General features: G+C 35.3%; 1 protein-coding gene across 4 annotated transcripts in view; it reads right to left on the bottom strand.

Annotated features, from left to right (window-relative positions):
• TTC8 (tetratricopeptide repeat domain 8) overlaps positions 1-14,715 on the bottom strand; it is a 43,342-nt gene that overhangs the window by 15,566 nt on the left and 13,061 nt on the right. For 2 of the 4 annotated variants that reach the window (XM_080593022.1, XM_080593024.1), the window contains 5 exons: positions 11,819-11,882; positions 11,507-11,666; positions 10,557-10,646; positions 6,736-6,780; positions 419-504 (listed from right to left, as the gene is read on the bottom strand). In XM_080593022.1, coding sequence (XP_080449148.1) covers positions 419-504; positions 6,736-6,780; positions 10,557-10,646; positions 11,507-11,666; positions 11,819-11,882 — 445 coding nt within the window. The remainder of the gene's footprint in view (positions 1-418; positions 505-6,735; positions 6,781-10,556; positions 10,647-11,506; positions 11,667-11,818; positions 11,883-14,715) is intronic. The other 2 variants (XM_080593023.1, XM_080593025.1) reach the window with 1 other exon arrangement.

Raw genomic sequence — 14,715 nt, 5'->3', positions numbered from 1 at the left:
TTGGGCAATGCATCTCTGGCAGTCAGTAGCTAAAATTAAGATCTCATTTTTTATTATTTCATCAATCTGAAGCCCTCATTTCCAGTTAATTTCTCGAGCCAATATTCTACTGTTCATTTTGTGTTTCTTTTTAAATGGTAGTTCTTTTTGTTTATTTACCGAATTTTCAAAAAAAAAAAAAACTTTAATAAAGATGCAACTAATTTAGTTACTTAAAGGTACTCAATACTGGTGCCTTTACCTCCAGTAGCTGACCATAATCTATCTCCTTGCATTAAAGGAGATTTAACTGTAATCGCAGTCCTCTCCAACTAAATACATACTGAATTATTTTTCACTCTACAACATTGCACAGTACACACAGTTCAGGTCCTGCACTTCTACTCACTGATCATAGGAAAAATGAACAATGGCTTACCTATAGCAGCACTTCCCAATTTGGACTTTCCACCACCAGTCCTTGAATTGTGCATGCTCGGTGGCAAGGGCTGCCAAATCTAGAGCCTTCCAAAACAAAGCCATCACCTTAACATTAGTGCCTTCAACGTTTATGCAAACAATCTTGTGCAAAGACTTTTGTAAAGAGAAAATTCTGAACAAACAGTCGTGGCAAACTCAAGGAAGGTGCACTGCTTTATGGTTACTCTTTTTACAGTTGAAAAGAAAATGTAATCCTTATAGCTTATAGCAATGAAAGAGAAAATACAAAATTAGTTTGCTTAGACTTACAAATTGTGGCTTCAGAATATACAGAGCATTTGTGTGAGCCAACACACTTTTTCCAAGCCACCCTTCCTTGTTCACTAAAAATTGTTGAAAACAAGTAGAAGTATACTAAAATAAACAAATCAGTTCAGCCAGTCTGAGATACTGAAGAAATTGTCATCTCATTGCTAGTATCAGGCTGCCTCTACTGCTGGGGACTCTCAGATGTGTACAGTGGGAAATACTTCTTCCTTTAAAAGCCTGACATAAAAATTATTCTACAATAGATAGTAAAAATAGATAAATATTCTAAGAAATAGTTAAGAGGGTGGAAGTCTAAAACCTCTTCCATCTGGTATATCAGAAAAGTAGGCATGCTAATCAATGTGCTGCCATTGGCTATTGCAGACACAATCTATGGCTTTTCATGCTTTCACTATAATTTCTAAATTCCTGTTAAAACAAATTGATGTGTTTTCTGTACCAAAACCTATCAAAGAAGCAATTGTTAGTGTTTACTTTTTGAAAATACCAGTTTCTCCCAGAACATATCAGTCATGCTACATGTTAATTCTACTTCAGGGATATCAACATAAATAGTCTTAGAGTCTTTAAAGCAGATTTTTTTATAACAAAGAACTCATTTTCTTTATTTTCATGAACATTTTGCAGACCACAGAAATCAGAAACTTGATGTCTATTGGGAACAGTATAGAAGAGTTCAGTGTGCTGGCCACTCTGTGGCATAGGAATCAATAGTTTCCAGGAAAAAAATCATACGAATACTTGAAATATGTCAAAGAGCCCAATTTAGTGATATCAACCTCTGGGCTTGATTCCATTTCTTCCTGCTAGCAAAATGAGGCTGCAAGTAATCGACAGGTGTAGATCTGATATAGCACACAAAGTCATCGGAGCTACAACAACTTACATAAGTTGTTCTATTTTGGCTTTGTGAAAAGAGTTATTTTTTCTATAGCAATTCAGTTTAATGAGTTGCATTTTGGTGTCCTCAAAAGAAAGAGACAATTAGCAATCCCAGCTTCTGAGACAGGAGAGAAAAAAACAAGGAAGGTTTACCACTCTGAAGTCACTATCTGATCCAGGTGTGTGGTATCCTTGAAATCCTCAGATGACAGAGCTTATCTGGGCTGCCTTTTGTTTCTTAATAACTTTGCAAATAGCACAGCCAGGCCCCTGGACACCACAACTGTCGTGCAGAAAAAGCTTGCTTCAAGATAGAAATTACATTTCCCTTCCAAACACTTTCACCTGAAAGTATATACACAATTTTGTCCCAGTACAGTTCACTGGGAAAATTCTGGAAAACAGCTGAAATTGAAGTATCACTTACTTTTGTTGTGTTTTCAAATTTGTTTGCATTTTCAAATTTGTAAAGAATGTGTGCATCTGTCAAATACCACACTCGTTTCTAATGGGGCACAAGTAGTCATAGAAAATGAGTAAGGATCCTACTGCAAATTATGTACTTCAAAGAGCCTTCCTTAGAGTGCTCTGATGACAAGTATTCAAGGAGAAGGACTGAATTTCAAACAGCCATCCCTTCTGTAGCTATACACTCAGCTATCTTTCTGGTACCCTAATTATTTATGAAAACTATTTTATGTAAGGCTAACAATTCTGGCTGCTCTTAGAGCGTGGGAACTAAGACTGCTTCAGGCTTTGTAGACTGTAACATCAGCACTTTTGCTGTTAGTGCAGATCCTGAAATCTTACTGGGATGTTATTACTAGCATCAAGAAACAAAACATAACTTAATTTTGAAATTAATTTCTGAAATTAAGTAAATCCTGGTTTTATACTTTTCTGTTAAGGCAATAGAAAAGGAATAGGAACATCCTGTTTCTGATGCTTTACATGCAATACAAATTTTTAATCCAGAAATACTACAAATGTTATCAACATTTCTAAAAAGTGTTTGCCTGAAAAGGCTTTGTGCATATCAGTGTCAGATTTCTGCATGTCAGACTTTCTGCTGGCATTACAACAAATCTTCTGACAATGTGGCCTTTGAAATGTTAGTAACTTGATTAAAACAGACCTTTAAAAGTCAAAGCCTTCACTGTGCCATGTCAATACCAACTGCTAGCATATTTAAAGATCAGTTTGGTGCAAGATTTTTTTTAATTGCACAGTTTAGGTACAAAGCAATGTTCAATGTGCAGAGCAAGTTAATTGAAAAACAACCAAAACTAACAGTAATAAGTGTCCCAACTGTTCTGCACTCCCTTGACTGTCACTGTCCATGACTGTTCCAACCATCCTGCATCACCTCCCTCGCCCTGCTGGCCACCCCTCTGTTGATGCTGCCCAGGTTGCAGCTGGCCTTCTGGGCTGCAAGCATGCACTGCTGGCTCGTGTCGAGCTTTCCGTCCACCAAAACTCCAAGTCTCTCTCGGCAGGGCTGCTCTCAATGTGTTCTGCTCCCGGTCTATATCCCATCTGGGATTGCCCTGACCCAAGTGCAGCACCTTGCACTTGGACTTGTTGAATTTGTGAGGTTCACATGGGCCTACTTCTCAAGCTTGTGCATATTTGTGCAAAAAAACCCTACAGTAATAATAAAAATGTTCTTTCACAAAGAATTTATCAAACCTGTATTTAGCATGATTGTGAGCTGTTTTTATTTATTTTTATTATTACTCTCCTTAGCTAAACTGTGCTATAAATTAAGACTTCCAAATCATCTACCATCTATAACTCAGTATGTGTAAAACAGCTTGTAGGGCTGTGGTAATTTACTATGGTTTTGCAAAATCAAATTCTCCCAGCAATTGTTATTGACTAAATTCTTGTTTGTAGACAAACTGACATTGGATAGTTTATAAAACAGCTGAATAAATGACATCAGCCAATTTATTTTGGTGAATGTCTTCTGGACTTCGATAGTTTGTAAATCTAACATAATTCCATTATAAATAGATTTCTATCAGAGAGTATAAAGGTCAGAGTATTACAAAGAACTACGGGAATATCACGGGTCATGATTTCTTGACCCAAGTATATATTGTACATTCTTTGCTCTTTCTCAAGACAAAGTGTGTTGTCATCATTACCCACCTAGGAATAATGGCAGAATACAATGTCACAGCCTACTGCTGAAATAAGTAGAAGCTGAACTATTTCTGGACAAGTCTTTTACACTGCTCTGCTCTTATAGCACGTAGCCCGTTAAACAGCATTTAGAAATACTCAAGGAACATAGAAAGTCAGTTATTAAGTGTATGCCTTCAAAAGAGAACAAGTCAAGAACAATAATGGATAGGGTAATAGGAATTTCTTCAGAGAAGTGTTTAATTTTTCATTAAGTAAGATGAAAGAATTTTGAATGCATTTTCAAATGCTGAATAAGCTCAGTGCTTCTCTCTTCTTCTTCTGTCTCCAAGTTCATGATAATTGATAGATTATAGATATATTTACTTTTAATTTGAACTGAGTTCCTAGCATTGTTTGTGCAGCTGAATGCATACTGATTAATGATATTCCTCAACTGAAATTGCTAAGGCTTTTTTTTTTTCTTTCTATAGACTGGCTGAATACTAAACAGAAGCAAAATAATAAAACTGCCTTTGCTTTTTAAATAATAATGCAGACGAGAACAGTACAGACTGCTGCGGATCTGCACATTGACAAAGGAAAATAACCTCACTACTACTTTTGTGTTTTATTTATGAAACTGCAGGAACTGGTCTTCCAATTCTACCCATGAAGAAAGTCTGCAAGTAGAGACTTTTCCATCTACACAGTCACTTTAAGTCAATTTCCCAGGCTTTGATCTAATAACTTCCAAGCTCTTTCATCTCATCTTGTGCAGAAAAGTGTTTCGTACAAAGACGGAAGAGATGTCACAGAATGTTGGATGATCAAGAGAGATCCAGATCAACTTTTAAACTGTTAACATCTCTGCTGAATCCAAATCAACTGAAATCTTTTCAGGGAGAAGGAAGAAAATGAATCAGTGAAATGCCTTTGGTTGGAAAGGTGAATACACAGGTTTGACACAACCAAGTTTAAGCAAAAAATTTTTTTATTTTTTTTCTTTAAGAAAAATTAATGCAGATGAGATTCAAAAGGAAGGAAGGACAGTTTGGAGAACAGAAATATATTGAAAATGGAGGAAAAGAGGAATAAATGCAAGCAAGAGAAAACAAACTGAAGAGTCACAAAAAACACTCTTCAGAGAAACACATTACAATATAAAGGCACATTGCACTGCGAACTGTGATTTATTTTTTTTTTACAGGATGCTACCTTTAACAAAAAATGTAGATCTCCCTCTCATTACTCAATAAACGGTGGTGACTAAGCTTTTCAGAAGCTAACATTTCTTTGCTTAGAGATTTATCCAGGTGACTAGGGTGCACATAAAACCATAAGCAAAACTTTCCTGTAAGACAGTGATCCTGAATTCTGCAGCAGGGATTTCAAAGAACATGCAGTATAGGGTAAGAGTGTTTTACAATTTTTTTGCTGGAGTGCTTGGAAATTTGCTTGCATTTTATGTAATGATCTGTCCTGTCTGGGGATCCTGCATATCCTCACAGTGTAGCTATCATGCTGTGACCTATTCCTTGTGAACTGAGTTCTCAGTAACAAACAACATACATTCTAGTTATTAGAGACATAAAAAACAAGCCCTTCATGTTCAGTATCAGAATATGTAAATAATAATTGCTATTTCTCTCTGACGTGTTTGACACTTGCACTTACTGGTTCAACTACATTTTGGATTAACAATGCATTGCAACTCAATCCTCTTAGAAGAATGCTGTGCAATAAATTGACAGTGTACAAACAAAATCATTTGATACTAGATTAAAAGCTTCACATAGCGGAACATTTGGAAATGGTTCTGATCTATGTTGTCAATAACAAAATATTTTTGTGTGTTATTAACTGGCTGAAAATGATGATATCAAAGAAGCAGCTTGAGAGTGTAACTTCAGATCTAATCACACACCAGTTAGTAGTGCAGGACAAAGTTAAGTAACTGTTTCATCAGCTATGCACTATTGACACCACTACTATTGATACTACTCTCATACAAACTTCAAGCAGAAATTTTGATTCCATTTCAACTGGATGCATGTATCTAACATAGTAATGAAATATTTTGACTCTTTATTCATTCAGTAAACTAATTATTTCCCTTGGTAAGCTGCCAAAAAATTCCTGCAACCTTTATTTATTTATGAGTGTTTAAACAATACACATCCAGATTTGATCTTGCCCGTTCAGTGCAATATCACATAAAGATCAGCAGAAGAAACGTTTCAGACAGGGTAAGAGGGAAACTATATAATTAGGAAAACTTTTGGAGAATAAATCTTACAGACAATGGTAGGGACAACACGCTCTCTCCCTTAAGGGCACAAAACACCTCAGCTCTACGGAATAAAATTTCTAGCAAAACTGTCCAACTCCTATTGATATTTTATTTTTCACCAAAATTTTTGTAGTTTCACCAAATACATTTAATTTCTATTCACTCAAATACATAAGCATTATCTCAGTGGTTTCAAATGCCAAACTACGATCATGTCAAACACTAACTATTTTGCAAGGTATTTTCACCTTCTGCTCGTAATAGACAATCTTTTCACATGTTATCACTTTATATTAGGCCTCAGGTACTCTGAACTTTCAAGACAGCTCAACAAACTGGTATATGGTACTGCTCAGACTCCAGTAAAGTATATAAATTAAAAGTAAATTCTGTTAAGGTGAAATAATTAAATATGGGGATCTTATCATGTTGATAGACGAGGGATTTAACTTAACAATGTTATAATGCTTTTCCTCTCAAAAAAGAAAGCAATAAGGAACATATAGGTACGTGCACATTACCTTACCTGTAGAAAGGGTTTCTTTCTCTTACACAATTTCTAATGCTTCACTTCTGTACTGAAATGTGATGTACTACTTGAATCCTTAGTTTAGCAGAATATTAACAGAAATAACAGACTGATACTTAATAAAAACTGGTAATGGAAAGTATGAATTACTCACAATTTTTATTTCATTTTCATGGTGAAAAATATATTCGAACAATGCCTGTCAGAAGAATATTTAAAACAATGTCATATTTGAAGATAAAAATTAATAAATATTATCTTAAAGAACTTCAGAATCTTGATTACATTAGGCAGAAAGTAATTCTTTGTGCAAGCAATCACATTTGCACGTCAGAACTACTGACATTTACATTTCATTAAGACCCGAAGAGACAAAAACTATACATTGCTACATTGTCATTACAGGAAAGCATTTTAATTCTTAATTTGCTGCAAGAGATTAGTGGAATTGTCTTTAATCGTTGGTCTTTAAAGTCAACTTAAAAAAACAGCCATAATTTGAAAGTGAATGTAAATTTGAAAACCTGGTACCATTTTCATTACTTCCCAACTGTAAAATCAACAAGTTATCTAACAAAGACCTTTTGCAATGTGTAGATAGGTGCTTACGTAGAACTAAGTCTAATTACAGTAAACATACGTTTATTAGGCATGTAAGATGAGCAAATTCTGTCTTAGGAAAAAAAAAAAAAAAAACAACTTTCTAAACCCTCCAAATTTTGAGATCTGTAAAGGAAGAACTGCCTTTTTATTTATAAATGATAAGTGTTAACAATATCACATTTGTGTAATTCCGTGCCATAATAATACCAATAACAAACCATAATCATAGAAAAGCTTCAAGAAGTAATATTCATCTGCTGTGGTATGGTAATTGCTAGTGAGACCACAACTGCAAGGCAATATAACTTCATCTTTGATTATTCCTTTATAAAGCTAAGCAAGTAATAGCACCTTCTAACTGTTCTAAACTGGAATACAGAAGGGTACGTAACAGCTAATGGAGGTAGCATTTTAAGTCAATATAATGATGCTGAAAGATAGTACATATTTAAAGGGAGACTGAAAGCCTCTATCCCCCGAAATGGATATGGGTGTTAGTAACAAGAAGTGTTACTAACTTTTTGAGCAACCATATCCCAGCTCTTAATTGCTGCAAAATAACATATTTTTCCTTAATTCATAGTATTGATTATTAGAAAAACTAAACATCCCTAGATGAAAACTTTGGCCCATGAATAAAGAAAGAAAGAAATAATGAGACAGCAATCCTGCAAAGCTTCCATGACTCCTCTGCCAGCTTTTCTCAAGCAAATTCTTAAAAGACTTAAGAAAAATAGAAAATTACTAATTAATTGTCATGCTTGGTGAGGAAGTAAACCACAACCTACTTTTCTTCTACTTTTTTTCAGAAAAGAATGTCCACAGAGTATTAAAATAAAGACTGATTAATAAAAATGCATTTATAGGAAGATTAGAACTAGACATTTATTTATCAGGTGTTTAGAAGTGAAAATAACAAAATAACAGAAAATAAAGAAATGGCAGTACAGCGTCTCCTCTAGTGCAATAACAAGGAAGCATTCACTAAAAGTGAGTAAATCTAAAAGTGCTAAAAAAGATATCTTCTTGGATGGCTGGCATGAGGAATTTACTGTGGCTATCTATAGGCCCTGACCTTCAAAAATTACTGAACATTCACTTGGACAAAAATATCTAGAGTTATCTTAGTAACTCTATTAAAAATCCACAAGCTAAGGAAGATAAAATTTCCTGTTTCATAGCATAAACTAGTTGCCAACTGAGATTTAATAGAGGCTATCTCTGGGGACAGGTTATATCTCTTACGTCTGCTCTGGCACTGCCTGCAATAGTCCTTAACACGGCTGATGCTAGCTTCAGTCACAGACTAGCCACTTAGCAAACTTATTTTGTCCATTCCTTTATACTTCAAGAACTAGGAAGACACAGTCAAACAATGAAAAAATAGATAATCTAATGTAAAAGGAGACGTGATAAGTATATTTTTCAAACATAAGGAAGAAGTAGGTAGGAGGATTATATACCAACATGAATACAAAGGCTAATTATGTGAGTTTAATAGTAGCAAGATTTATCATCTTGTGCCCTCAGAGAGGTGACAGCTCAAAGAGTTTTAAAACTTTAATCAGTGCTTCTCAACACAAAGTGCAGTCTGTAGTCTCAACTCCTGCTTTGGCTTTAGCCTTAATGCTGTCTTGTTTTACAGAAAAAGAAAAAAGAAAAAAAAAAGTTATAAATCCATGTAGCTCCAAATTTAAACTTAGAACTTACATTCTGTATGAAACATTAATGTCATACCGTATTAGCTTCATAATACTGATAAGTACACTTGCTGCCTATGGATGTTTCCATGAGGACTGTTGATTTATATTTTTTGGCTTAAGCCTCTTTTATGTGAAATTGAAGGACAGAGCTACTCTGTCTTCCCTGAAAACTCTAATTAAAAAAATGTTTAAAATATCTATGTCTTGCATTCCTGAGAGCTGTTGCTGAGAATAAATATTTCACCTGAAAGCAAACCTACCTATTTAAAAACTATACAGAGTTATCAAAAGCAAAACTGAAAGCTAGCTGTCTTTAAGGAGAAGAGCTAAGCCTGGTTTCATAGGGATGTGTCTTGTGTTCCTTAATCCTCCTTGGGTTTCTCACATTCTCTCTATTTTATAAGCTCTAATTGGTTTAGCATAGTTGTGTGGTGATGTATTGGTGACAAGAACATAACTGGACAAAAGGAGTGCAGTTTTTTTCAGAACTGACTTGTAACTGCCCTCAGTGGAGATGATAGTCCTTCATTATCTAGCCAGGCTCAAACTTACTGTATTTGATTATCTATTCTTCTGTCTAGTTTGGTTAAGAGGCCAAGGGACAGAAATGTAAGAAGTGAGTAAGGAATGAAGTGCAATCACACAAAACTTATTTTCTTTGAAAACCACATTGAAAAGCAATGCATAAGTCCCAATCAGGTTTTAAAAAGCATCTTGAAAAAAAAAAAAAAAAAAAGGAATTTGCTAGTCATTTGTGCAAAGTTATTAACTAAAGTTTTAGACTGGGGGAGATAACTTCCACCAGCAGAAGATGAGGTACTACCAGTCTTCTAAAAGTGTTCATTGCTACATTTCTCAAAACAGACTGAGTACACATGGGTTCTATCACTTCTGTGTTGCCAGTTAAAGAAAACTCCTGAGAGTCTGTCCAATAGTGGTTTGATACCTCATGAAAAATGAGTTGTTGGTCATAACCCAACATTAATTTTCTGTGAACAACATATGCACTGAAAACATATTCGTCTATACATAACTGGTCGTATTGGGGAAAGATTCAACTGAAAGGTCACGCAGAGAAATCATTACCCAACTTTTAGGTCCCTTCCACTCAGAGCTGAAAACACAAGTTGGGCAGATGGCCTCAGTTTCAATGGCTGTCAATCATAAGACCTTAACTGAAAATGAAATGAATTCTGAACAAAAAAGATGAAATCTTTTTGTATAAAAAAGACTTTTAACTCATGACATAAAATCAAAGAGAAAAATCCAAACCAGTTGAACTTTTTTAGGTCAGGATTGCCATCTGCTTGCATTTCTGGCCAATCAGATGTGTTCTGCTGTTCCCACCCACCCCCTTTTTTTTTTTTAGTTGCCCTTCATCACTCCTATACACACAATTCAAGGCAATTTACTATTGGAGTATTTTAGTATATACATAGGTTTTTGCTACCTTATACTTTCAAAATGACTGCTTCACACATATTTTCCATTTCAAGTCCGGTAACCCCCGTTAGTGGACAAAAGATAAGTAACACACTACTTTTATGAAATTTGTATCTTGAACACAGTTCATCATTGTTTCTATCCCCAATCTTATGTATAACATCATTAGAATGATGCTAGAAAATTAGAAACAGATATCAGAATTGTAACCAAAATAATTACATACCTTTGCCAGTTTGGGTTTTTCAGCATATTTTGCTAAATTCAGTCGAGACAGATTTATGAAAGGGCCATCTGGATTTGTTATCATTGAAGCCTGAAGGGGAGAAACAAGTTTTTAAGTGGGAAGATCCCCTACACTTTTCCTGAAAATTTTCAAAATAGTAGCAATATGCCAAAAAAAAATGAAACAATACAGTTTTAGATGCATTCATCTGCTTCACAATAGGGATTCATCTTAATTTCATCTTTTCTGAAAGTGAGGAATCTGTCCTACTCCCATACAGTTCCTGAAACAGGTTGCATGAATTACCTTCTGCAACTACCTTCTTCTTCCCTCTCTCCACTTCTTCCATAATGTGCCTAAGCATGTAGCTTACACTGTTAGAAGGACTGAAGGCAGGTGGGATACATAAAAGATCTTCAAGAAATATTTAGGGAGATCTGTTTGTACCCATGATATTGAGAACTTGCCAATAATGTGCTACTAATCTGTATTACACATACATGCCTGTTGCAGTGTATTAATTTTGACAACAGAGAAGAATAAAACTAGTACATCTCGTTTTCTTTATCTTCTGAAGTAACAGAGACTGAGAGATTAGTAATTGCTTTGCAGTAAACTGAAAATCTTACAGGTTCCGGCATACTTATGGTGAAATCATGTCATAGCCTTTTCATGGTCTTCAGTGACTAAAAATCAGTCTCAAAAAACTTGTGAATTTGTAAACTTATATGAATTTTTGTGAACTTGTGGATACATGTACATTTTATCCGTGAATAGACTAGCAAACTAATGAGGTAGCATTTTCAAACTTGACTTTGAAAACAGTTTAAACAAAATATTAAAAATACTGACCTTCCTCAAACTTGAGTTTAGATGCAGCTTTTAAGTTAAGTACAATGTCACTGTGCTATGATTGAGATGCTTTCTAAGAACAGAGTCAAGCAACTTACCGTTCCTATCCTGACAGATCTCCCAGAAGCACTAGTAACTGGACGAGCTGTTAGAGCTGTTCGAGGTGTTTTTATAGCCTGTTCCATAGTACTTGGCCGTCCACTTTGTGTACTGGGTCTCACAAATCCTGTAATAGGTCTTCCTGACTGAGTTACTGGCCTGAAGATGGTAAGCACATTAACCTCACATCAAATGATATTTACTCATAGAGAGTTTAAACACTTATATTGGAAGTTTCATTTTTATGACTTAAATTTAGGATTTGCTTATGTGCAGCAAGTCACATTTTAAAAAAATAAATTATCACGTACCTAACAGCTGGGCTGGGGCCTGCATCTTGGCTAGTTCCAGGGACTTTCAAAGATGTTCCTGGTCCTATAAAATAAGAGCATTGTTCACTTCATCTTGAGATACTACACCCTTGTCCAAGGGGCTTAAAAATGCCTGTGTCTTACAATAAACTGGAAATTTCTTGGTTCAAACTGGAGAGACATTGTAGTAGACAAAGAAGACAAGAAGAAACAAAACTGCATTGAACTACTGGTAAATTGCCAGATTATTGCAAGAAAGATGCCATCATTAACATGGGAAAAAGTAATCTTCTGTAGATTACTCCTCTAGTTCTGTTTCTCTCTTCACCCTTTCTCTGTAGATGGTAAGAATGTGTTGTTTCTCCTTCCTTTTCCCCCTCACATATCCTACAGATTTCAAATGTCTAGTACCTGTACACTAGAACCTGTACAACACCCATTTCACTGGATTTTAAGCTATCATTTGAGTCCTTCTCTACAGTGAAGGCAAGCAATATTGCCTTTGCGCACATACCACAACAGACTGTCTTCTCAAGAACATCTTAGGATAGTGTTTAAGTTAGAAAGGCTATTGGAATAATGAGATCAAGCTATTTTAAAATGGTATATTTTCTACCTGGGATTCAAATACTATCCAGGCTTGATCAAGTAAGCCACAATCTTTAGCCACAGGACAGATATGTCATGTCACTAGATCATGTAGGACCCCCATCCACAATTTAGAGCATAGTAAGTTTCAAACTCATTTATATCTAAAAGTAATCAATGTAAATACTGAATTGGTTTGGGCCCAAGCAAACAAATAGAGGGTCCCCCTTTTCACAACTTTCTGTTTTGACAGTGGATCATTAAGAATTACTAGTTCCTGAATATATATCACTTTTACTGACATTTTATTATAATCATTTTTCCTAGCCTTCTACGAGAATGTCTAAGATAAGGTTTTAAACATTTGGTTAAAAGTAAGATATGATATCTACATCTGCCCGTCTGTCCACCACTTGCTACTATGTACAGAAGAAAATGAGATTTAATTTGAAAAAGGTAGTTCTTGAGAAATCTCTGTTGCTCCTGTGCTTATTTTCTAGGTACCTATAACAGCCCTTATTCCAAACATTTCCAAGAACTGAAGTTTTATATTGACAGCTAGACAGTTTCCTGCCTCCTTTTTTTCCCACAGTGTAACCCCCCATGTTTGCCCTTTCTTCAGTCTTCTCTCATTCTCCCACCCTCAAGACGTAATTATCTCTGAGACACTACCATTCCACTATTTAAGTAAGAACACAAATAGACTTGTCCAAATTGATAACCTCTAACTCAATCTAAATAATTTCTAGTTTTCTTAAACCAGGCTGATGTTAAGCACCTCTGCCTCTAATATTTTAATAGCCACCTGGCTACTAACCAGCTGTATTTAAGGATTAATAATAATAATTTAAAAAAAGGTATTAACCATGATCTCCTTGGTAAATCCATTAAAATATATTAATGAGGCTGAAATAAGGACCAGAACTCAGGATTCTCTCTCTTCTGGCTAGCCACACTTAGGCTCTCTGTTGCTTATGTGCTCTTTGAAATACTGTGAACCTTGAATTTTTCACTCCACAACAGAAAGGGTGGACAGTCCACCAAGCAGAGTTTCTAAGATGGTACGTAGGGCATTTTTCTTTCTTCTGAGAAATGGACAAAGGGCTTTCAACTTTTCAGGCTAGCAAACAATGAACCAGTCTTCTACTTTCTCAGCATCTTTTTAAAATTATCACAATACGACAAAAAAGATGGCATTTAAATCCCTTTCCAGATGTTTTTTTGTGCTTTCATGTACTTGGAGAATGCTTACAGGATTTATTTTCCTTGATCTCACCCTAAGCAACTCAGTTCTGAGCCCTACTTTGACAATTGCAAGTGAACTAGCAATGAATAGGCATCAAGAGAAAACAGCAATTCATGTGCTCATTAGAAGCTGCTGCAGAATTTAAGAGCTTAATTTCAGCAGTCAGTGATGACTGCAGATGACTCCTTTAACTCCCTGGTTAATAAAATAGCTGTGATTATCCATAATGCCAATTAGTATGAGTTTCTGAAAAATATGTTGTCAAGGTAACACATTTTAACAAGACTACAACCTTAGCTGATAAAATTGATGGTGTTGAGTTCAAAGGTAAGAGACTAGGAACTTTCTGTAAAATATGAGAGTATTACAGGGTATTTTCATTAATAAACAAGAATGTTGGAAAATTAATACAGCAAAACAACAAGAATTTTAAAACCGTGTAGAATACAAATTTCAGTATATATGCATGAAGAGGAGCCACAGAAAAGTAGTTGTTTCTAGTGGGCTCTATATAATTAACTATTTAATGATGCAAGAGAGAGATAAATCATTATTAAGATAGTTCTGTTGGGAAACTGAGATAGGGACAGATGAAAAATTGAAGTGCATGTGTAACTGATGTAGAAGAACTTGAACTGCTGAGTAAGCAAACTACAGACAATAGGAGTTGTACAGCGGTAGGTATAACTACACATCTAAAAATCTTAAAATGTTGTAAGCTATAATGAGAGTGGGGGAGGATATCCTGACAGATTTGTCTCAGTAAAAGACCCCGAGTCAAGACCAGCTACAGCTAACACTTTTTAACAGCAACAGAAAAAGCCCACGTCCAGCAAGCATCTGTTCTTATTGTCACATGTAGAAGTGGAAGTGATACCTGTGCATACCTTTTATATAAGAAGTTTAACAGAAAAGTACTTCACTGGTACGCAGAAAGTAAAATTAAACTGTAGAAGAAAACCATGTTTTCTACATGTGTCAGTGGACTGTTGTTTGGTTTGGTGACTACAACTGAAAAAGGATGTGGATAAATTGGAAAGGGTCAAGATGTGAGTTTCAAGAC

Source organism: Anser brachyrhynchus (assembly GCF_964034855.1).
Source record: "Anser brachyrhynchus genome assembly, chromosome: 5".
Classification (NCBI taxonomy): Eukaryota; Metazoa; Chordata; class Aves; order Anseriformes; family Anatidae; genus Anser; species Anser brachyrhynchus.
Note: the sequence above shows the minus strand (reverse complement) of the source record. Positions and strands in the feature narration are given on the sequence as shown.